Source organism: Vulpes lagopus, chromosome 3 (genome assembly GCF_018345385.1).
Source record: "Vulpes lagopus strain Blue_001 chromosome 3, ASM1834538v1, whole genome shotgun sequence".
NCBI lineage: Eukaryota > Metazoa > Chordata > Mammalia > Carnivora > Canidae > Vulpes > Vulpes lagopus.
The window spans coordinates 154571502-154597726 of NC_054826.1; the positions used below are offsets into that span (position 1 = coordinate 154571502).

General features: G+C 33.9%; 1 protein-coding gene across 13 annotated transcripts in view; it reads right to left on the bottom strand.

Annotated features, from left to right (window-relative positions):
- Positions 1-699: 699 nt before the first annotated feature.
- ADGRL2 (adhesion G protein-coupled receptor L2) overlaps positions 700-26225 on the bottom strand; it is a 189913-nt gene continuing 164387 nt past the window's right edge. For 5 of the 13 annotated variants that reach the window (XM_041750514.1, XM_041750513.1, XM_041750510.1 and 2 more), the window contains 10 exons: positions 25303-25476; positions 24118-24327; positions 22961-23181; positions 21551-21617; positions 13301-13392; positions 11284-11452; positions 8580-8708; positions 7955-8051; positions 6100-6228; positions 700-2737 (listed from right to left, as the gene is read on the bottom strand). In XM_041750514.1, the coding sequence (XP_041606448.1) occupies positions 1983-2737; positions 6100-6228; positions 7955-8051; positions 8580-8708; positions 11284-11452; positions 13301-13392; positions 21551-21617; positions 22961-23181; positions 24118-24327; positions 25303-25476 (2043 nt within the window). In that variant the 3' untranslated portion in view covers positions 700-1982. Of the gene's footprint in view, positions 2738-5788; positions 5871-6099; positions 6229-7954; positions 8052-8579; positions 8709-11283; positions 11453-13300; positions 13393-21550; positions 21618-22960; positions 23182-24117; positions 24328-25302; positions 25477-26225 lie in introns of all 13 variants that reach the window. The other 8 variants (XM_041750517.1, XM_041750516.1, XM_041750512.1 and 5 more) reach the window with 3 other exon arrangements.

The window sequence follows — 26225 nt, forward strand, 5'->3', positions numbered from 1 at the left end:
TTAAATATTGGTACTTTTGTTATATAGTGTCTGCCTTACTGTATCTGTATTTAGGTAGATCAATAGATACTTAATTTTTCTCACTATTCTTTTTTAAATTCAATAGGCATGACAAAGTGTGTCCACATAAAAAAATGAAGCTATTTCTTGGTGGAAGCACTTGAGCATCACTACCCTTTAGAAGATTTTGGTATAAATGCTTATGACGTAGACAGGAAAAATCTATTTGTTGAGATTCAATGATATGATTTTTGAACCTTTCCATGATAATAAATATTGTCATTGGCAGCTTCCTATAGGAATAGTTACAACCTTCAAATTGTAAACGTTTGTTTTAGGAATTTCTTCTCAATTCTGCTGAAAACTCAACTTTTTTAATGATGCCCAAATTTGATTGCAGAATTTCCAATCCTTTTTTTTTTTAAAATTTTTGTTTGAGTTCTGATGCAACAAGCAAATGTACTTTCAGTATATTTCTCTATTGAATAAGTTTCTTGCCAGATTCTGTGTGTGGGTAATGGGCAATTCGAACACACATATATTCTCGGCAGCACACGGAACCATCAGGCAACTTAACCGTATTCTTTCTCACACCCGTGGGTCATTATTATGAAGGGACCTACATGTGTCGTGGGGAGGGGTGGAAAGGACCAGTGTGTTAAAGCCAACTACGGATCATACATAAAAGTGCACGCTAACTACTTGAAAAAATTCACATTTATTTACTGTCAAACCGTGTTAAACTTTACACTGGATATTAGTGATGGGCTCATTATTAACAGGTTTACACAAAGGGATGAAAAGAAAAGCAGAATTTTGCGGAAACAATTTACATTTCATTAGAACTTTATCATAAAATAAATTAATTACTAAATATAGGCAGAAGGAATATGGAAGAGTAATATTTATGTTTTATTTTATTTTTTAAAAAAGAATAGGCACCTTTTGTTCACTAGAAAGTTTGTGAGAAGTGCCCAGTGCCCTCATTGCCCTCTGTTCAAGAATAAACAGAGGGATAACACACACTCTTTTCTAGATTTCACCACATTTTGTGCAAGGCATGGCATTAACTGGCTTCGAAGAGTTTTTTTTTTTTTTTCCTCATAAAACGCGTTCTTTTGGCAATAAGAAATTTAAATGTAAGAATAAAGACTAACTGGTCAAAGCAGAACACTGTGTACAGTGGAAAATAAGTGAAAATGGGTAGAACTTACCATGACAAAGTGTAAGAAAAAACATTTCATAACATATGTGCAACCAAGAGCTTTTCACAATATTTCCTTCAAACTCTTTAAAATTATTTTAATGACAATTATATTTCAGTTGGACACAAATGTATTTATTTTACCCTAGCAATAGAACAAAATATAATTTCTTTAGCCATTTTTCATGAGAATAGTTCATTGTACAGTTGAGGAAACATATGAAATAAGGCCTGTGGCTTGATTGCTAGTGGTTAAACATGTTTTCAATCTTTGCCTCAATGTAAAAGATTTGCAGTGAACTGCAAACTGACGCAGAATAGCTCTCCTGCTTTTCCAAGTCTTGTCAGGAACAGTAAGGTACAGTAAATTTGTCCCACAGGATTTGAAAGCCCACGTCTTGTATATAATACAATGCAGGCCTACAAAAATGGTGCAGCCGTATTTACAGATGGAGTCCACAGACTGCTGCAAGTACAATGGCTGGGGAAGTCTTGGTCTCGCTTGCTTCACAATTTCTCTAGACAGCAGCAGAATCTTAAAATACCTGGTTGGCATCTCTTTTCTCTGTAACAAATAATCATTTTAGTATACTCTGTGTATATACAAAGTTTTTGTACGTTCTATAAAAATTCACAGAACTTCAAGGTTCAGTCACCTCTGTACACCGGGGGGAACCACAGGTCAACAGAGCCACCCGGGCAGGCAGAGCTGCAGGGAGCTGGCCCGGGCCAACGGGGTCTTGGCCCGCGCCTGCCACGCGTGGGGCCCGCGGCGCGATTAAAGACTCGTGACCAGCTGCATCTGTCCTTCCCTAACGTCTCCCTCGGGAATGCACCCTTCTTTGTTGATGGGGATGATGTAGCCGTCGCTATTGCCCCGGCTGATCTGGTAACACATCTGAAGCTGACGGCCGGCTCCCAGGTTGGGCATGCTTTTGTAGTAAATGTCCTCGTTCTCACTCCGCCTGGAGGGGGACAGGTCCTCCTCCAGGTCGGGGCTGCTCTCCTGGTAGGGAGAGTCTCTAAGGTTGGGCATGCTCGTGTACAGGGAGTCTCTGTTGGGGGACTGCAGGTGGTCCTCGGCCTCGGCGGTCAGCTGGGACACGTAGCTGTCGGTTCCCTCGGGCTTCCCCTTCTTCGGGGGCTGGTACAGAAGGGAGTGAGTCCGCTGAGGGATGAGCGGGGCCTCGAGCTCCTTGGGGTGGAGCTCCAGCCCCGGGTTGTCGCCGTGCATTAGAGAGGAGGCGTCCGCCACGATGGCATCGTCCTCGCTGCTGCTACCTCCGATCACAGGTTTGACTGGCAGCGTGAGCTCCAGGTTGGGAGTCTTGCCGCCGCCCCGCAGGTTGTTGTGCACTAACTCTGAAATGATCATTTTCTCGAAAGCCGTATCATTCAGACTTAGTCCACAGTCCACGACTTGCACGCTGTCGTTGTAGTCCCCCTTGCGCAGCGAGTAGCTGTTGTTAAAATTACCATTTAGCGGTAGAGTATCCATGGCACTTGTATCCCTGGCATTGTTCAGTGAATGTCCTGCAACGGGAAAGGGAGGGGGGGGTCCGTTATTGCCTCGGTTCCTTCCTCAAGGATCTTTTACTTCTTTTTTTGTACAAAACTTTTTAATGTCGTTCAGGACAAAGTTGTATTTGAAAGCTAACACTTGAGAAGTGCCAGGCTTTCCCGCATTCCCAACTGTAAACAGTTGCAACCCCTTAGATAATAGGAAACAGTGTGAAAAAATACTATTTTCCAGGGAGGGAAGGTGGCATACGGAATATTACTTGTATCAATTTCGAGGAGACGGTAGTTATGAATTGATTTTTGGTCAAATCTCTGACACTCTTACAAAGAAGACTTCACTCCATGCCCTTGCATAGTTAATGCAAAGCAATTCGTTAGTGACATTTACGTTTTAAAGTACGAGACTATGGTCTATAAAAATAAAATTAACAGAATTTGTCCTAAACAACACTAAATTAAAAAGGAGTAAGTCACATACAAAAATCGAAGGCAAATGTACAACATAAACCCACATAACTGGCAAGCAACTTTTTAAACAACATTCTAACATTTCCTTTTTCTGGAGATGAAGTAAAAAAAAGAATGAAAAAAAATGGACAGATACAAAGAATTCATGTTAAACAAAGACAGCCATCTCTCATACTGACGGGACCAAGGGCCCACAAGCACCATCCAACAACACGATAGACAGCAGGTGGAATGACTCACTTTGGACAACTCACATCATGTCTGTCTGCTCAGGCTATCTGGCCTAAGAGTAGCTGATATATAAAAGAAAGTAAAATGATTTATTGTAACATGATGAAGAATTTCTAAGCTTCTCAGCAACTTAGTCAGAGCAAGGGTTCAACAAATTAGATTACCAGCAATAGCAGCCTTTTACTTTTTTTTGTTTAATATTTATTATTTCGAATTTTTTTTTTCTTTTGGTTCTAATGCTCTCTCTAATAGCAACGGCCCCAGGCTCCTAATGGTCAAAGTTTGCCTGCAGCCCTGCAGTCTGCATCAGTCACAGTGACAGCACCGAATGAACCAGCAGAGTCTACTGTACGAGACTGGCCCACAGACACCATGGGCATGGAGGTCAAACGCAGAAATGTTAGAGATTTCTTAAGTATGGGTCACAGAAATTAAACCAATAATAGATATTAACTATGGAATGGGAAAAGGGTGTCAGCCTTGGCTAATATATTTTTATCTCTAAAGGAATGAAAGATTGGATAAGTCTGCTGAAGATATGAAAAGAGGTTTAGAAGGAAAAAAAATATGGTAACATGCTCTCTTTGAATCAGAGTTGAATTTTCTACAGACACATAAACATGTAAACTAAGACATCACAGTGCTTCTCAGGCAAATGAAAATAAAAGGTTTTAGAGAAAATTAAATGGTCTGCACCATGGAAAGTTAGGTTATTCATTCTCAAAATCCTAGAGAAAAAAAAATCACTTGTTTACAGATAGGTCTGGAAAAAAAAACAAGAATGAAATGATGTTACTGAATGAGACTGGCCACTGTGAGGCTGCTGCATTGTATGCAAGGCTTGGAGGAGTCGAGGAAAAATTTCATTCTTGGAAAAAATAGGAAATTTCCCTTTTTAGTGCTGACTCCACTCTTAAAGCTGCAGATTATCCTAGAAAACTCGATTTCATGACCAATAAATACGTAGGAATTGTTCAATAAATTCTCATTAGCAGAAAATGAGAAAGTGTGCGTGGGGGGGTGTATCTGATGGTGGCTCGTGGTATTTTCAGAACTCTGATCCAACTTCTTACGTTTGAAAAACTGACAATTTTTTTTTTTATCGTGCTCCACATATAACAAAATGAAGTCACAACAGTATTTGTAGGGCTTCCTTTAGCTTGACATAATTCTCTAGCATTCTAAATTCACGGATGTGCCACCATCTTTAATTAGAAAACATTAGGTGTTTTAAGTTACAGGTGACACATAGATCACTTGCTAGCTAGCATTTGTTTCCTCTATCGAGGTTTCATCTTGCCATTTTTCGTTCTTTTTAATCACTGCTTAATAAATATAAAAATTTATACTGGATAATCCAAAAGGTGTTTTCTATGATATACTGCAGATTTAAGCACATCTTTGACTGGTTTTGAAGAGGCAACTTTTTCTGCCCAAGTTCAGGTAATTCACTTGAAGACTTTCCACAGCCTGTAGCAAGATTACTGTGGGAATGCAGAAATGATAAGTCAATTATTAAGCATTCTGGTTGACAGCACCTCAGGCTTTAAAGAGCAAATTATTTCAGCATTGCATATACTTAAGCATGGACAGCATTTGCTACAGACCTCTATTACTGACAAAAGGCAGTACAGATAGATGTACTGTTTGAATTTGGTAACAGTTTAGTTGGAAATTGTGAACCACTTGCCCGCTGAGTCTACTTCATGACTGCTAGTTATGTTTTAATTGTGCCGGTTAAAAATCATGCTGAAAAAATTTACATTTGATAGGCAAAGTTAAGTTTGACTCCCATACTTGTCTCTCTGTAGGTTGCTAGAGGAAAGCATAAGGAAAGTAAGAAAAACAAGAGAATGAAAAGAGAAACCGCAGTTACGTTAAAAAAGAATTTTAAGAAAAAAAAAAACGGAAACGAAGTTCTTTGTTTAATTTAGTGGCAAATATCAACCACAAATAAATATTACATGCTAGTGATAATTATGTGATAGCTTTTATCGAAATCTTGAAAATTCTGTTAATATTAAATGCTTTTTTTTTTTAATAAGCTATTAGAAAACATAGTAATACAGGATGGGTTAGTGACAATCTCTCCCCCTCCCCCAATAAAAAACTAAAGGTATAAACTGACTAATATTAACTTTACTCTCAAAGTTTTTTTTTCTTTTTTTTAAGAAAAAACCCCAAAAAACAATACTACCATAAAGCTGCACTATACTATAGTTTGGTTACATTGATAATGCTGGATGTAGTTTTCTCTACCTAGGCATCCAAATTATCTTTATTAAATAGCTAATTCATTCCAGAAGCAAATTCTGTCCGCAAGCTTTAGAGTAAACTGAACAGTATATTACATAGATAGGATACCTCTAAGTGATATAAATCTTGAAGATGGGCTCTCGGACCATGTGATGTCAGTCCTGTAATAATATATTAAGATTTATGCCACCTGTGTTAAAAACATGGATAATTATTGGTAAATACTATCATGACTGAATTTTTACTATAATATAGTGCAGTTTTAGAAGCCTGGCATGGGCAATACCATAATTCTTTAAATTGAGAAATTAAAGATATAATAATAAGTATATGGCAACTTGAGTATTCTAGAAAAAGGGCAAAGATCAGAGCTGTTTAGCAGCAAAGAAAGGTAGTTTTATTCGTAAGTATAAGCACACCTGGTGAGTTAAATACAGGAGCTGAAGGGGCATTACATACAACTGTTTCAGCGAGCAATGTGTTATAGGGGTTGTTAGTGCCGTGGGGTCGAAGAAGAGGGTTTGTTAGTAGGTAATTGCCAGTCATTCCTAAAGCAAAGAAACAGAAAAAAATACATCAGTTCTCTTATTTTTTTGTGTTACAGTTGCAGTAAAGTACTTTTTGTATTCATCAAGGGTAGTGGACAGGTTGGCAACGGATAATCTGCTGAAATTTTCTGACTGTATTTGAACTACTAATTTGAAGGAGAAAGGGGAGAGGGAAGTTAAATTTCAGTAATTCACAGGTGCTTTCTAAGTCCCCCAAGTAAACACCTGCTGAGGATGACATTTACTAATTTATACAAAATCACTTTTAAACAAAAATGGCAATTAAATGCACAGAGATCAACATTATGTTTCAAGATGTTACTGCTTAATATTAAAAACCTAACCACTGAGGCCCAGAAGAGGGAATCTCAAACTTTCAGAATTTACAGGTGTGGGATTATCCCTCATGAAAACATCTGTGTTAATACCAACTTTGATACAAGCAGGAGGAAAAACAACTTTCACAAACAAGTAAAAAGTATGACACACTGCACAAAGCTTCTCTTAGTAAATGCAAGAGCACACATGCCGAGGGGGAAGAAAGAGACTGTGTGTATAATGAATTATTAGACCATTCACAAACTCCATATAGTAAAGAATTTTCATTCTGTAATCTTATTGCCAGGTTTCAAAAATGAATCACTGAATAATTCATTTCCTTTTTGATAGTCATCTTAACAGAATTAGGTAAAACATCAGAGCAATGGAATAAACACACATTTCACTCATTCTAATTGACAAATTACAAACCTTTCAATACTTATCAAACATATGTTTTGCATAGCTAATGTAATTTGACTAAAAATACTTTAAAATTCAAGTTGGCTTTGATGCCATACATACTCCTTTCTTCATTTTAAACCAGAATCTCATCAGAACAATGTCAACAGTGAAAAATGTCTTTAATATTTGTGATAAAATATAACATGTTCTATTATATTACAAATCAGTACATCAAAACAAATTACCTGGATAAATTGCCTTTTTTAAGGATATATGTGTGTGTGTATATATATATATATGTACACACACAATAACATGATTCAAATTCAAATTCACTAAGCTTGCACTGAGGATTATGTGTGTATATGTGCACTTGTGTCCTTTATCCTACATTATTTTATTTGCCAGCTTATTTTAGGTTGAAAATTACATTGATTATAGAAGTTTAAAGTTATAAACATATTAAAAATAGTAATTCAAATAGAAAAAACTGCTCTGTAGATTCTCAAGTATTTATTTGCTTATGAAGATTTACTCTAAGTGTTTTTGACACTTTTTTTTACCTTTCTGGAAGAAGTGCAAAAAATAATTTTACAAATAAGAATTGTCAACACAGAACTGGCACTGTTTAATGTGAATAGCAGTTATTCTATTCTAACTATATCAATATTTTAAAGAGAAAACTTTCATAAATGTCTCAGAAAAGAGAAGTTTGTGTTCACTAAAGGAAAACAGTTTAATCTACGGCAAAGTATGTTTTTAGTAATTACTTTATCCAGCCTTGTTCTGTTAATGTGGAGTTTGAAATTCTACTTTTGCACTACATTACTGAATAAGACGAATGTACTTTCATGAAGTATAAAAGTTGACTCAACAGGTTTAAGAGCTTGTGAGATACACCCATTTGGGAGGAAAAAAAAATCAGTATTTTCTCTAGAATTATTGTAAATTGGCAAAAGGTACAAAATTTATATTGTAAACTCAAATTTTCCTAGTAACTGACCTTGATTAAGTGTTGAAGTGCTATTGATGTCACCTGAGATAAAAGAAGATTCAGACTGTTTTCTCACAGTGTCATTCCACATCCTTCTTATACGACTCTATTAATATAAAATAGCAAGACATGTTATGTTAGTTTCCCCAAGCTCGCCTTATTAAAGACACATAAAGATCTACCCTAAACAATCTGTGTAGGAGTATCTGGCGACCTTTAAAAAATAAATGTGTGTTGATTCTGGTCTAAAACTAAGGAAGTCTAGAACTAAAGAATATTTAATCTTCCACTACTAATAATTTTTTAATGGCCTTTTTAAAAAGTGGAGATGACTGATTATTCAACAAATGTTTACTGAGTGCCCACTATGAGTACTGCGCTATATAACTTTAGGATATCCAAACAATGATCATATATGCTTCTTAAAGAAGTATACCTCTCAAAAATGATCTTCACACCCAAGGAAACACCGTGAATAAATACTTAAGAAATTAAAGCCAAAATACTAAAAAAGCAAGTATTTGCCATCTAGATCATTATAATGAGGAGACAATTAGTGCATCTGAACAGAACATGTCTCGGTAGGCTTTCTATAAAGAAGGTTAATTAAAGATGCTGTCAAATTCTTTGTTACCTGTGTGCCAGAGGAATACCGAGCACTAGTTCTGGTGGTTGATGCCTTCACTGAACTGTGGGGGCTCTCGGTTGGGAGGCCGCCGCAGCAATAGGAGTGTCTGAAGCACTTGCCGTATTCTTTTCGTACCTGCATTGAATAACCACAAGACCGAGAGATTAACACAAACATACTGGCTTCTCTCTCGCTCTAATTAAATGAGCAGTGGAGGAGACAACTGAGAAGAAGTTCCATTAACACATTTTTGTGGGAGCAAATAAGGTGAATTTCTAAAATCAAGTTCAATTGAAACTGCTGAAATAGTAATCAGAAAAATATCTCTGTCTACTGGACCGGCTAGTGAGGATCTTCAAAATGTGATGTAAAATGTAGAAAGGCTCTATGCCCTATTATTATACAAATGTTATTAATATATGCATAATGATGTTTTAAAGCCTTATTCTATCCATATACTTAGCAATCCCAATTTTATATTTCATACTAAGCCAATAGGACAAAAAATTAGTACTTTCCTTGCTTAATTACATTTAACCACTCATAATTCAGTCATTTAAATTTTATACGCTTCATGTCCTCTTCGGTAGGTCAATACATAAACTTCTTTTACTGGATTGCACAGTTTTGCGGGTAACCTCTTTATAATGACAGGACTACTTTGGCACACGAATAGAGAAAAAAAAGTACTTTGATACATATGCTATTAATTAGGATGGAATGTTTTCTTCATTTTCTGATGTGTCTAGCTTTAACATTTAATGTAGAGCGCCTAAGATGCCTATTCACTTCATTAGCACACAAGGGAACTATTTATGCAATTTCCATTCACATTAATGAGTTACCCATGTAATTTCCCTTTTCCCCTGAAGCTTGGATATACGAATAGATAGGAAAGCTGTTAGGCCTAAAAGAAAGTTTAAACTTTAAAAAGTGAAGTCCAAACAACTGCTATAGAATAGGGCCCCACCTAGAAAGGTAGTGCAGAATTGGGAGGAGTGGGGAAGAGGGCTGGATTCTGGGCAGCTCTACTGGCATATGAACAAGTTCTGCTCTGGCTTAGAGCCAGATTGAAATTAGAACAGACAAGGAGGAGAAGTTGCATGTAAGAAATTACTTTCTAGGAGGTTGCCAGAAACACTCAAAGACTTTTCCCCCCTCACAGTCCCATGATCAGTATCTGCCTGCAGAGACCATGACTTTGACACTTACTCCTTGAAAAATTACAGAATTTAAGTTACTAGACGACCTTATAAATCCAAGTGCACTTGCATTTTCATCCTCTTAGCCTTATTTATCTACACCTATTAGAACAAATAACAATGGGCTTGAACTTCCAAAGCATTGTCTTTGCCTAAATATGCTCACTCAAGCAGTAGTAAGCGTGATTTTAACTCAATCATTTTATATCATATTCTGAACATTCATCCTGGCAGTACCCAACAGGACATATCCAAGACATGTTTAAAAGGAAGTCCAACACAATGCGTAAAAACATAACTACTGTAAATTCAAAAAGCACAGCAAAATCTCTTTGTTTGATTAATACACCTACCTCCATGAGGAAGTAATTTATGATTTATGTCAAACACATTTGGAAGAAATTATGATATGTGATCCCATACATGCATACAAAATGCTCATTTATGTAAGAAATAGTAAAAACCAAAGTAATTACAAGGTTATACCTGTGTAATGTTTAGAAAATTAAAGTTCAGTGTTATTAAATAACACCTGATACCTCACAAAAATATTTCTTGTACATTTAATGGCTATTAACTGCTCTGAAATGCTGTATGACTAAGACAATGGCAATCAAAATGGTATTTTATCCAAATAATACCCTCCAATGTTGATTTTGCCTAATGCCTATATTGCTGTGAATGTACATTATCTGTCAGTATTGCACATTCCACTGTCATTATCTCAAAATTATAGCTTACTCAACAACTGATGGAAGTAACAACACTATCATCTTGTCAGGACTGAAAACATAATAGTTTTCACTTTCAAAATTCTATTTCTCTGTTCAATTTAGTGACCAACTAGTAATAACAGAATAAAAAGACTATATTATATATGCAGAGAGAGAAAGGATGATACCTAGTTAAAAAGCGGCTAAGCTATTCTCTTAGGCTTACATCTTCTTGCAAGTTTTTCATCCTTAACTTTAATTTTTGAATCATTTTTGCTGACTCCACTTAACATAAAATCAGGACAAAATAATAAGATGTGAGGTATTAAATTACTGGGTTTTAGATCTTTCACAACTACTCAAAAGGTAACATTAATATTAATTTTTGTGTGTCTGGTGCTTTTAAAATCAAGGTCATTTATCCTGATGTTCGATTTCGTTTTGGACCACTGCATTCCCTTCATCGAGCAAAGAACGAGATTATTTAACCTTTTCTTTATCTTGTATACCCTTTGCACGAAGCATATTTATAGACCAGCAAAGAAGAAATCTCAACATAAGTGTCTAGCTTATAATATCCCCAAAGTGAGGTCCAAAAAAGATGATTAATATTGACTTATTTTACATGTGAAGCCTGAATTTCCAGACATGCGTGACAATTAACTTATGACTAAAAGTGATTCTATTTAGTATTATGACAGTTGTAAAAGTGTAAAAAATCTTCTCTATTTCATCTATGATTTTCAAACCAAAGCAAAGAACAGGCAACTGGAGCCTCTAAGGGTCTTCACTTACTTTCTTTTGGAGGGCACAGTGAAAGATGAAAATGAACACTCCCTGGAAAGCATTAAAGATGGTGAAGAGATATGCCATCACAATAGTCTCCTCATTAATAAAAAGCAACCCAAATGACCAGGTTAGGCCAAGAAGACACAGAAGAGCAAAAGCGCCAAGTACCCAAGACCTGAAAAAATAAAGTGAATTTTATTAACAAGTTCAATGAGAGAACAACATATATCATCACACTTAAATATTAACATATCAGTAGTAGCAGTTGACTTTCTCTATGTTCACATTCAAATTCAACAGCATTTTGGCTTTAACCTTTCATCGATTAAAGAAAGAACAATAGCATTTAGTACTGCAGCCTCCAGTGAAAACAGCAACAGCAGGTATGATCTTTTCTTATTCCAGCACTAACAAGGTATTGAAACTATATTAAGATACAAGATGAAGAACATCCCCCATGACTTTATTGTCTTTTATGTGCTTTTTTAGTAAAAGAAATTAAGGAGTCCTTAATTAGTTTACTCCTATCTTTTTATTCCTGTGGTGTGCTCATGACACTGAATAATGTGACACATACAGAAAGGTTAAATGGCAGATAATCACTTAATACCTAAACTGCAGAGTCTAATAAACTAATCTTAGGTGAACCTAAGGTTTGTTAACTAAAGCATGAAGAAGCCTCGCTGAAATGGGACAAAAATATGAGAACAACTTCAAAATAAAATAATTTTGGAGAGATTTCATCATGAATAGCTTAAGGAGAAAAGAACTATAGAAAATAGGACGGAATGGAAAGGATTTAAAGTCAGTGCATTCCATGTCTAACTAATGATCTTACTTGATAAATGGCTTATTATCTTCATAGCTAGAAAGCATTATAAGCAGAAAAGAGAAACAAAATTATTAGACAGAATCAAAATAGAAAGTAATAAGAAAGCATTTATATATTTTATAAATTAGTCAAAATTAAGAAAGTCAAAATGCAGAGGCAAGCAATTAAAAAATAAAGGCATATTATAGTTTAAAAATACCACAGCAAATTAGATATTCCAAAATAATTATAAAAATTAAGGGCAATTCATGATATTGACGGATTCGTAAAAATATAAATCATGCCATCATAAGTTTGTTAATGTAGGGTCTATCTTACCCAGGCAAGTCCGTATTATAGTAGCCATCACAAACACGGTAATTACTGGTGTGGATGAGAAGACAGAAAGAGGAAAAGGAAGAAAAGAGAGAGATGCTAAAGATTAGCTCTCTCTCTTACCATGCAACATGCAATGAAGCTGGCACTGACCTATCTAAAACATCTAATTTTTTTTTAATTACCCTTACTATAGATCTGCCATTTTTTACATTAAAAATATTCTTTTTTCACAATCTCATTATAACCAACTTGAATAATACCTCCTCAAATTTTAAATTAACTCATATCTAGAAGATAACTCTGAAAATGCTTCCGCAAATGACTTAATTCATCAACAGCTATCAATTTTTTTTAATTAGATAGCCTTTTCCATTGGTAGGATTTTGTAGTTTTTATTCAATATTGAAAAAAAGTAAACATTTTTTTTTAATTATCATGAAAACAACGGATAATCTCCAAGTTAACAACAGTAATCGAGTAAATTATCTTAGGAAAACAGGATTAGAAGTAGAAACTGCTCAGCATCCTTAAATCAGAAAAGTCATTTAACAAAACAAACTTAATATAATCATATCAGCCATGCAAACAGCAACATCATTTTGACTGCATTTTAAATTCAAATGAAATTGCTACAGTGATATGGAATTTCCACAAAGCCACTGAAACAATTTCTTGGCTCTAGGTCAAGACAGAAATCATTATCTAATTTTTGACCGATGTTTGTGACACGGTTAACAGTGAGACTCAACCTTGATCAGTAAAACTTCATTCTGAATAATTTCTACAGTTGATAGACGGCATTCATGTATTCTCTGTGGAGAATAGCTTTCACTTGGTTTGTTGAGCACTAAAATTAAAAAACTAAATACTTACTTAATGTTTTCCAACCTGCTAGAATCTGGCTTCAAAGTGTTTGAGTGCTTCACCATTTTGCATAATGTGATCACCAGGAAGATAATATTTAGCTGTTATAACAAATAAAGAATTAGATCACTATTACCACAGAGTTAAAAATGAAGACGTTTTGCAAATATACTTAACGAGTTAATGCAGTTAAATACCAATGACAAGAGTATATGGTAGACACTCACTGGCTCAATTTTACACTGCAAATGATCAAGTTGAGTCTAAATAAAAAATACTCTGGCCATGTATGATCGATTTTTTAAATAGATCATTTGACATGAAATTGCAACCTCATTAAATCAGCATCATGTGGTGATGATTAAATAAATTAGAAAACCTAAATTAGTTTCTTTAGCTAGAGGTACTCCAGGGCCTAAAAGGCATCTAATGGAAACACTGAAGTAAATTCCTTAAAAGGGGCATTTACATCCTTAAAAGGAGCTTTACAAGAATTGCTGGGTTTGGGATCCTAAGATTTAGCTGAGAGTCTAGCTTTTGATTTTGACGGAGTAGAGGAAGATAATAACATTTGCCCAATCTATTTGTAAGGCAGTGGCAAGGATCTAATGAAATAAAATATATAAAAATAGTGAAAAATATGAAAAATATTTATTAGTTCTATAAAGACAAACTTTTAAAATATGTATTTATTGGCTACTAACTGGTTAAAAGTCATCAGTCCTTTCTTCCTTATGCCTCTTTATTATATGGACGTAGGTAAATTCTGAAGAAAGGCTGTTTTCAGGCCCTCTAAACACTGATCAGTGCAAAGAATCCAGGTGCAAACAAAAGCAAACTGGGGGAGATGGAATCTGTCATGGAGGGAAGACTCGAGAGGTCAACGTGAGTGAACTCAGAAGAAAGGACATGTTTTGGCTGAAGAGAGAGATATTTGTAATTTGCATTGGCTTCTACAGAAACCTGGCAGACTGCTGGACAAAGGGAAGGCAGTTCCATTTTTATGCTCTAAAAACAGAACTAAGTTTGATCACTCCTGGATTTGACATTTTATTTGCTTCAGTTTATTACATATTTTAAAAAGACAAAGCAAAGTTCTATTTTGTGAGCTTTACTTGCTGGAAGAGTACAAGCCTAAATGGTGTATTCAGAAAAGGACAAATAAGGACAAAAGTAAGTGTTAAAACACTCAGCGAAATTTCGTTATAATACGATGACCATTTTTACGGAGTCACAATACCATCTGATAAAATGATGATGTTATTCTACTCATTCATCACTACTTCTGATTTTATAATTAGAAAAAATTATATAGAGCAATAAATAAACTTTCCAACCAAGTCCTTCCTAATGATGAGTTTAGGAACAGAGTGAAGGCTTTAATCTAAGCTGTTTATCACTCATTTTGTCAACTGTGCCTTATTATTTCTCTTAGATGTAGAATTTCCTCTTAAGGGATAAAATGAGGTTAATGGGCATAATTTGCAAGTGTTGGCAGATAGCGTTCTTCGTTTCATGTTAATTACTTAACATTAACAAAAGAAGGACAAAAGAAGCTCTCTGTTAAAAAAAAACTACTTAAAAATTAACTTATTATTGTCTAGAGAAAAAGCAAACAGATTTATAGAAACATTTTTCTAGCTTTATATTCCAATGATCATTCCACTTGGTTACGGTATAAATAAATGTTGATATTTTCACGGACACTACGATAAAATGCAATTCATTTAATACATATTTATTTACCTTACTGCTCCACACAAGAATCTGCTTATTGTATTGTGGATAAGATACAATATCTACCTTTGAGAAATTAGGGAGATCCTTCTGATAGTACAGTAAGTATCTTGATTTAATACTAAAGAATGATGGTACAGACTATCTCTAATTTTTTTTTAAAGGCAAAATCAACAGTGTTTTTATTTTATGCAACAGTAAGTCTTAACAAGTCAAATTAGAGAATGGTTACAAATAAGAATTCTAAATATCCTAAAACAAAACAAAAACAAAACTGAAATAAACAAACAAACTAATGCAACTCTTAGGAAAGAAAAGGTGCTTTGTAGACTCAAAGTTAAAATCCTTTAAACGATTCGACCCTTCTTGTTGAATGTCCTAATATAACCATTTACTTCTTTCATTCCATTACTCTGGACCTAGGGTTGATTTCTGCCCCCTCTTCCTTTTCTTACACAATTTCCTAATGCATATAGAGCCACAATTTGGTTTATCACTTTCTAAGCATATTAATTATCCCCTCAGGAATTAAATAATAGTAGGGGTAGTAGTACACTCCAGGAAGGAGAAAGTTATCCATTATAATATATAAAGTCCAAGAAAATAAAGAATGTGGGAAAAATGTGAATATATAAAGTATCATGAAAATGAGGTGAAAATGTGAAATCTTGAAAGGATGTACGTATCCCAACCTATTTTTTTCTTTTTTATTTCCAACTTATTTTTTCAATGAAGACGACCAGGTTAAAATCTGGTATTTTAGAACTAGCACATTTCCCAATAAAACTGCAATGAAAATGAAATCTACTCATTGAAGATTAGAATTAAAGTTTAAATATGATACAAAGCGATTTCTTTTTTTTTTTTTCTTTAAGACTGAGGACTAACCAAGTTGAACGTGACATAGAAAACATATTTAATCCTTAAAAAACAGACTGTGAGATATATCCTCTCTTCTCACCCTACTGAGATTTTTAAACATTATATAGCTTCTTTCTAGTTACAAATACGGTACATTCACAATGAAAACAAGTTCAGAAAATTATGGGAGAAACAACAACAATAATCAATAATCCTATGTCCAGAGGTAACAGGAAGCGCTTGGACAGTCATTTTACATTCTGAGATGTTCAGACCTTGCAAAAGATTACTTAGCTACTATAATGTCAGTGTTGAGATTAAATATACTGTGTGCTGGCTCCATAGCCCAGCATCTTCACAAATAAAATTAACCAGTTTACTCTGGGTGAGAAAATTAAGAGTCTTTTAGTAAAATATGTCTTAGTAAAACAAAGACATATATATGTATATGTATATGTATTCATATATATACATATATATGAATGATTCTAATCTATAAAGAATAAGCTATTTTAGAAATCATTCAGAGATGAATGAGTTGAAGATAAGTAATAAATTAATTAATGCATAAAATACAGCCTCAAAGAAATCCTGATCATTAAAGGTGTGCTCTTCAAATGATTTCTATCTGATCGACTTGCTAGAATAACTAATTCTGTTTCTTTGCAAAATACTACCACCCCATAATCAGCAAATGGCTAAAATGTCCACACACTCCTACTCCCAGTAGATAAACAGTATGTTTGACAGTGAGTTCTGTTTTCTCAAACTTGTTTGTGTTCTACTCACATACCTAAACATCACACAAGCTCATAATTGAGTCCAAAAAAAAGGGCTGTCGTTTCTAACATACGTAGAATTGAAAGTTTCAAAAAGATGTTTTAAAAGTGAGTCTCTTTAAAAACAATTAAAAATACTAGAAAAATAATCATAAAACCACAGAAGGGTTTTTGCACTCAGACTGTTTCACAAATGTCTGATTTTTTCCAATTTCAAAAAACTAAATGGAATAATTATAAGCCAGTAGACTAATATTTAGGTTGCCAAGAAATGTAAAGTTAACTCCAACACTAATTTGGATTTTGAAATAGAACTTGAAAATATACAAATAATGAAGCAATGGTATTTTCAATAAGACAAAATACCATCATTTCAAGACAAAGTAATTATGGAAAAAGGCACACAGAATAATGTGAGCCATATCATAAAATGTCAAAAAAAAAAAAAAAAAAAGCTGAAGCTGAACGTAAGATACTTTTCCACAATTCCACACTAAAAATTTCACTAATATGTTTATTAGTCTTATTAAAGAAATGAAAAAGATACTCATGTCATTTAGGTATTGAACATTTGGAATATAGCATCACCAGTATGTATGAAAGTGAAATGCTTTTTGGAATTAAATAGAACAAATCCTGAAATGTAAATATTTTTTAAATGAAAGTTTAGAGTTCGATTTTTTCTCCAGTACTAAAGAAATGTAAATATATTTATTTTCATAGACAGAATATTGTTGTCTGTGATCTTTTTCAGGAGGTGATCTGCTCCTCATAAGAGTCATGATTTTGTAGAGTAAAATACTTTTTTCCCCTTTCTCTTCTCCTTTGCCATGCTCTTAAAATGTAACTAAGGGAATCAGAACAAGAAATTAAAGAGCAAATAGAAATATCTCTGATTAAATCTATTATCCAAAGTAGTCACTTACAGGCCAAAAAAAAAAAAAAAATTAGTTTCAAATGAAGTACTGACTGTAAATCTGAATTCTTCCTTCTTTGCATTTTCCCCATGACATAAATGGCTCTTTCCAGCCATAAACTCCTGTGCTTTTTTTTTTTTCTTTCTGATTACAGTAAGTGATGTCTTTTTCCTCACTTTTATTTCTTCCCAATTTATTTTCCTGCCTTTGGTATGCATTCAAAATAAAAAATCAAAATAAAATAAAATCCAACCGTCAAAGGAATTTCCCCTATTTCTTACTGGAAAGCTGGCCAAAGGTCAGGAGAGAAGAATGTCTCTACTGCCCAAGTGCTGCTCCTCTCCTCTGAAATTCCAGTGCAGACACTTTCTACTTTTTTTTTTCTTTCGAACAAAATTCTACTAAGCTTAAACATAGTACATATATTGGGATAGGTTGAAAGATACCATGCATCAGTGAGGAAGGAGAAAGACAGAGTTACAGCTTTGTATACAAAGATTTGTCTAAACCTGGTAAGTAATGAAAAAAAAAAAGATAAACCTGGTAAGTGCATGTCATTACTGAATCTCTCACACAGAAGTCACCAGGAAGCAGAGTAACAGGACTGCGCTGTATACTGTTGGCCAACCCACCAGCTAAATGCCCACACTGATGACTAATTCTAGAGATGAGGCAACTCATTCAGGAATTAATCAGTTTTTAACTCTGCTCTCTTTGTGCATGTGTGTGTGTGCACGCAGGTAAATAGGTAGACAGCTATCTCTTGCTAGAATTCTAGGTGAAAGAGAGAGCAAATTCAGAAGAAACAGATTTTCCTATTCAGCTAAACAGAGTTAACTGCCAACTGGGGCATTCCTTCTAATGACAAATAATACTCTTTTATCTACCTCAAAATAATAGTTTCATAAGTTCTTATATAAATAATTTGCCAGTAGAATTTGCTGATAGAATTTGCCACTTAATGATATGGCATAGCTAATTGTCACCCCTACTGGTGACATGAAGACACAAAGGAGTTTAAAAAAAGAAGAAGGTACCACCTATTACAGGAGCGCACAGTTTGTTTTACAGTCATCAACCTGCTCAATTGAATCACATCCGTCTGAGCTTAGCAGCTTAAAATTCACTCCACAGCTCGCAGTGCTGACATGGATATGATAAGACAGAAAAAGAGGAACACCACTCTGAAGTAACCTAACTGAACTGCACATGTTCTGACCCTTTTTGTCCTCCCTGGAGCTTTTGCTACCTGGCAAATGCAACTCTAAAACTGCACTTGTATCTCTAGATCTTTGCTGTTAGCCAAGCAGAAACCTATTTCTCCGTGGGACTAGCAGCCAGAGAGGTGTTCTCTGAAGAAGACTTCTAAATGAGTGTGTGAGCTGAACTCTTACTGAACTGAATTAATTATTAACGATGCAGATGGAGCTGTCCAAATGATAAGAACAGCTCCTGACGTGTCATGATCCAAGCTTTCATTAAACCATTTCAGGCATACTAATGGTTTCCCACTGCTCATTACTTACAAGCACTTTTCTCATAGATATAATAACTCTAGTGCCTGTAGGCAAGACGGTCTATAGAAATACAGAAGCAAGAGGTTTTATCTTCCATAGCATGTTATTTTTCTTCATAGGACGTTATTAAAAACATACACTTAATACTACGAAGTTAAATGGCTTCAATTCACAAATGGTGGAAAAGCAAAACTACCCTTTCCAGGAGTTTTAATAAGTAATTTTTGTTCTAAGAGTACTCCTTAAAAGGGTATATACAATACAATTTATATTATTAAGATTTGTGTTTGAATGGACTTTTAAATATCCTTTCTCATCAGAAGGATGTATGTGGTATTAATATATATATTAAAAATATGCTGTACAATCGTATTATATCTCAGCTTAGGTTATGCAAGAGGTTTTGCACCTCTATATCACCTTTGTCTCTCTGTGTTGGGAGAATTAGAGGCAAAGCAGTTGCAGAATTACTCCTAGGATCTGTACTGTCAAAACAGCTTCCTGCTGTTTTTGGTTTTTGTTTTTTCTTTTTTAAAAGTTGGGAATGTTTTTCCACAAAGCCATTCACATTCTAACGTACATGATTTGGTACAGAATAACAACGATGACAAAACTAATAAATAATAGTAGGCTCAGACTGTAAATGGGCAATATAATAAAAATGTCTTTCACCTCCTTTCCTACTAGAAGCCGAGTATATGTGAATATTAGTCTTTCGACCAAGTGAAAAACTTTTTAATACTCTATCTAAAATATTTTCTATCTAAAAACAAAACCATAATACAACATAAGTTAACACAATACTTGAACAGACCAAATATCTCTTAAATGGTCTTTACAATTTTTAAAGTTATCAATATATTTAGCTAAGGGCTCGGGGGGGGGGGGGGGGAAAGAAAAGCCTGTGTCTTTAAAGACTATACCACTTCAAATCAGCTCTTTACCATTTAGTTTGAGAATGGCTTAGGCTATGTTAACCTAAATAAACCAAGAACAAAAACTAGGGCAATCATTTGGATCGAGTAATTCTGATGAGAATTCAGCTTTTCTAGGAACACCTGAGAATATTTTACTGGCTTGATTCATACAGGTGTTTACCTCAAATTTTCATTTTGCTTTGTGTACGTGTATAAAATAATTCATTTTAAGTAAGGATGAAAGTACATACATTTGAAGTAGTTTTAAGTTTCTTTAAACTAAAATTTTCTCAATTTTATGAAACACTAGCTTACTACAGAAATATCCTAATAAGCTCATGTATAGAAGGTAAAGAAAAAATCCTTAAAACATGTATTTAAAAGATATAGGCAATATTTAAATTTGTTTACATTTCCTTTTCAATCTTATAATAGTCAATAGCATCTATCTGTAACAGCATAATGCTAAAACTCAGTGAAAAGTTTTAAATATCAAATTCCAAATAGCTTAGCTACATCCTTTAATTCAATTATATTTCAAATATTTGACTAATTGTAATGTAAGCAGTAAAACAAAACAAAACAAAACAAACAAAAAAACTACATACACCTTAATGTCACTATATTTGACTTGCATCAAATTATTTTTAAAAAATTGAAGACCAGTATTTTTGTTTGTTTTTAGATTTTATTTATTTATTCATGAGAGACAGAGAGAGAGGCAGAGACACAGGCAGAGGGAGAAGCAGGCTCCCTGCAGGAACCTGATGCGGGACTCAATCCCCCAACCCAGGATCACACCCTGAGCCAAAGGTAGATGCTCAACCACTAAGCTACCCATATATCTCTTTATTTGGTATTTTAAAGTCTTAGAAAAGTAATTTTATTTCTAATGAGTTTAAAATTGATTTAATACTCATTTATTAATCTATGGTTAAAAAATCTTTTTGTACCCTAAAAATAATTTATAGAGTATGGATATTTATTTAAAAGAACTAAATTACTATGTGGAAATTAATATAATAAATATTAAGTTAATGTTCTTTCAATTCCATAACATTCATTTAATTTATAAATGCTGTATAGCTTGGTATGGGGCTAATATTACAGATTTTGGAGACAGAGCTTCCTGAACTAATAAAACTCTTAGCAAAAAACTCCACTACTCAAAAACAAAATACACTACACATTTAAGTTATTCCTTTTCTAATTACTAAACTAGGCCCAAATCATGCAATATTAACATGGCTTATATAGATTTTACATTATTACAGGACATTGTAGCAAAGTAAATTATATAAGAAAAAGTACTTTTTAAAGGAAAGAGGATTTTTGAAATAGTACTAATCAGCCCATATGTAAAATAACGGTATATCATTTAAGATATGCTACATAATTTTATCCTGTAGGCCAGACATGTTTATAAATCCTTGAATGTAAAGATAAATTAACAATAAAATAAATTATCTCAGTTTCAGTAGCACTGTGAAAGCAATAAGCTAAAAATGAAAGGAAAATACAGTCTGCTTACCAGAATAATGAAGGTAACTGGTCCAATGAAACTCCAAATAAAATAGTTATCAACATGAAGCCAGCAACTATTATGAGAAGAAAAAGAGTATGTATTAAGTAGGTCCAGTGGATCCTCCACATTACAAAAAATATAGAACTTAAAACCAACAAACAAAATTGTCTTTAGATTTGCCTTTTTCATGATAATGAAAATTTACTCACCATAAATCATTCGTCAGAATTTTATTAACCCTGAGTTGGCTCTGATGTAAAAGAGTAGTAATTTACTTACTTCAACCTACTGTTTTCCATTTCAGGTTTTAAATTTAGTAAAGGCATACATTATTATGCTCATACGGGGAAAACAATAAATCCACTGCACCCCAATCCCTGATTCTTAAGACCTCAGACTTTACCAAGAAAAACTTGAAACTCAATATTCCAAACTGTCTCGTCACTTTAAAGTTCTGATCTTCAAAACTTGCCTTTCAGATCTCTATCTGAGCTTAGTGTTTAACCCTATGGAACATAACAGACAAACCAAACGTTCTGCTGTTATGCTTGTTTCAAAACAGTACAGCATAAATATAATACCTCAACTGGGAATGGATGAATATGAGATAAAAAAATCAAAGCATAGCACTCATATAGAATTAGAGTAAATGATGCGTAAACTTATTAAGACAGATTTTACTTAGTGGTTCATTTTTCATAGAACACTAAATCCTTACTGAATTTCCTTTATTTGTCTTTCATCATCATCATAGTCAAAAAGCTTTCTTTAGTCCAAGGAATCTTTCTATAACTAATTTTATCAAAGGCAAATATAAACAGAATTGGGAGGCAAATTCATGTCTCTAGCAAATAAAATCCTTAGAAACATGACTATGTCTACCTCTTGTCATTTTCCATAAATACCTATATTTTTTATAAAGGAAAGACAGTGACTTATTTTAATCCTTTCAAACTGCCTGAGAAAATATTATCAAAGTAGAACATATGAGATGGAATGTGCTACTGTCACAATTCAGAATGAGAGTTAGCTAGAGGGTCGGCTGCACAAAGAGAGCTAATGAAGCATTAGGTTAAAACCGAGTAGTTAAACCTGTCAGATGCTTTAAGTTCAGTAGAATTTTTACTTAATATCTTTCTAAGGCCAAAAAGTTATTTACTTTTTCAATTTGTTTCAGGTCAATCTTTTGTGTTAAAAAGAAAGTCCATAATTTAGAATCTGCCTCGCCAGAGTACAAATCCTCTGAACCCAGAGAATTACAAAAGACTTGATTGTAATTTGTGCACGGCATGCCCATTCTCTTACCAATAAAGCTTTCAGATGCTATTTTAGTCTGTCAGGGACCCTCACTGACAGCTAACAGGCTTTAAAAAATTATTCACTTGAAAAACACTCAGGTCGCTTGCAATTACTTACGCTTTTTCTGTTCCATAGCTCTTATAGTCAATAGCAGCTGAAACTCCAACCACTGTGGCAGGAAACAAGTAACCAGCAACATAATAATATTTCTTCCTTGAATATTCACTTTCAAAAACTTCAACCAACATCAGATAGAGCTGTACACCTTCTAGACACATCCAAGCAAAAGCGGCCAAAAAGAAAAAGTGTAGAAGTCCTGCAAATATTGGACAAGCAATCTATAAAGGAAAAGAACAAAAAACACAAAAGAGAACATATGAACACAAACAGACCACCTCAAAATGATACAATATTCACTGACAGTGCTCACTGATTGTCTTTAAAACACAACGTTAGAGTAAATTACTGTTTCTTAAAAAATTTTTTTAATAGATGGAAATGAGCTCTAAACATTGCCAAATTTGAAGAGTTTAATGCTTACAGCGTATAATGGCAGGTGTGCTAGAAATTTCATCACTGTAAGACATAATTACTTTTAGTGAAATTAAGTGTAAATAAGAAAGCATATATTAATTTCTCTTCTAGAATTATCCACAATTAAATCTGAATATTCTACTTAGATTATTGGCACCATACATCTTTAGAGCAATTGTTTCCAAATATATTATTTCTATTTTTTTAATAACAGAATTTAAAAATTCATTCTAATGATGAATACCCTGGCTCTAATTCCTAACTTTTCCTGTCATAGGTAGAACATTCCTAAATTCATTCTGATGCAGATGAACATAGGGTAGAGCATTAACTACTTATTAAGTACTGTTTGTGACACTGAGGCCTCATGATGATGAACAAATGCTCAGAAGATGAAGAAATGAAATGATCACTGGTCAGAATGACTATGTAAGCAAAATGAAAATGATAAAAATAGGATCTTTTCATTTTTGTATCCCCAGGACTCTTCTACTCAAATGACATGTCTTAATAACCAACCAGAAAAATGCAAATGCGTCTTGATATGAGAAATGAGTTAACTCACAGTAATAATACCTAATGATTGCGCTTTTAATTTATTACAAATTATCCTCCAATATTGCCACTGTCAACTATATTAAGTTACAAGGTCAAATACCAATATTGGCATCAAGTGTGGATTCACACCTGTTATAATAATTTTCAGAGATCCAAGGGCAATAAGCTGAAGGGGTGCTTACCATGTATTTCGTCTTGTCAATGCCTATTAGGAAAATAAATTCTGCAATGAAAAGGTTGATACAAAGGTTCTTGTGAATAGTATTGCGGTCACTCTGCAGACCCCGGAAAAAGCAGAAGGTGAAGATGCATATAGCCAGGCAAACAAGGGAAATGACAATTCCCACCCAGGTGATGACTGTAAGGAGTAATTCGTGAACTCCATCTTTGTACTGAAAATAAAAATAATATGGGGAACATTAGTATTCCTGCATCAACTGAAGGTAAGATAGCTTTCATATATGGTAGCTCATCTTTTAATACGAAACTCTGTGAATATTCTGACGTGTTCAAGCAGGGCCCAAAACTAAAAAGAAAATTTGATCATGTAACAGGATTCAATATTATCTTATTAACTTTTATATCCAAAGCATGGCCCTGAAAGTGGAAGATTTTACCTAGAAAATAATGCAAGAGTTCAATTATTTTAAAAATAATGGCTGAAATAATTACCTACATAAACACAAATATTTATATAATAAAATAAAGGATATTCAGTTTTGATTAAAAATAAGTGGCGTCTTAATGACTTTCCCGGCTAACAAAAAAAAAAAAAAATTAAGTTTTCATTTTCTCCTTGAGTTTTAAGATTTATTTACACACTAAGAGTCAAATACACAGTAGATCTGAGAGTTTTCATGCTATATTTCTTAAAATATTTTTTATCTTCTGGCTATCATTTTCTTAACCACAGAAAGGAATATGAAGAAACATTCTAGGAGCTATCCTCACCTTTCAAAATATGCAGTTTTAGTAGTGTGCAAAGTTGTTAAGAAAACTTAAAACAAAAGCTGTAAAACAAGATTCAAACATTCAATATGGGGAGGATGGGTTAAACCTTAGAGCCTCATTCTCTTTTGTAGGACCTATTGCTATTCATTTTTAAAATCTCTGACTGCCTCTGCCAAACACCTGCTCACAGGAGAAAAACTTAGAATGAGTCTGTAAAGCACATGATTTTGAGAAGTAACAATAAATATAGTATCAAGATTTCCTAAAATATACAGACAGTATAGAAACAATTAGAAATCCACACTACTTTGTTTTCTTTTTAGTTCCGAGAAGCACCCAAAGAAGGGACTATTATACAAGCTGTTTTGAATCTCTGAGGTTTTTCTCTGCTACTAATTAGAAGTGCAAATACTTACTGCAATTTCCCTGTGGGCCATGAGAATTGCAAAATTGGTTAGGTGGCTGCATGCACACGTTGTACGAGTTTTATTAGTGTCAACCAGCTTGCAGCCCTGGGTAGACCAATATCCCATCATAGTTCTTTCTGAGTAGTTCCAGAAGGAGCAGTTTGCATTGAAATAATTGTCAGGCTGGGAAATAAAATGACAAGATAAAATTAGGATTTTACACTCTAAGATGGCAATAGCAATTGTTTAATATGTGTAAAAGGTAATTTAGATTAAACTTTGCATGTTTCGGACTATAAAGTTTTTCATCAGCAAAATTGTAGACTATGTTATACAAAGCAGATATCTAACTTAAAAGGGGTTTTATAGTCCGAAACACTCTAAAGTGTACTCTAAATTACCAAAGACCCATTTTACACAATTACAATTTCCATCTTATGATTTTACATACTGATGGTACATTGGAATCATTTTTTTTTTCTTTTCTGACAAAATTAGACCCATGAATTTGTTCTGAGAAAATTCTATGAGGACCAAGTTTTTAAAAATCAATCTGGGGCCCATTTTTACTCTAAGTGACATGTTAGTGATGTCAAGATTTTTAAGAGAGTGAGCCAACTGCAATAGGTATAAGAGAATGGCTGCACAAATTTATTTTTCTTTGCCAATTCTGGAGATCCACTCGGCTATCTGTGGGCACTTTTTCACTCTGCTTATAACAGAAACCAAAATTTTGCAGACAAGCTTCCAACACAGTGTATGATTTAACTACCAACTTCATTCTAAGGCACGGCAGATGAACCACATCTCTTTAAGCCTACATTTTTAAAAACCCAATGCTTGACAACGATTGCGTCACATACGATCAGTAAAATCAAAAAGAACAAAAACAAAAACAAAGGTCTGCGACACTTTTAAAAAAGGCAGAGTCC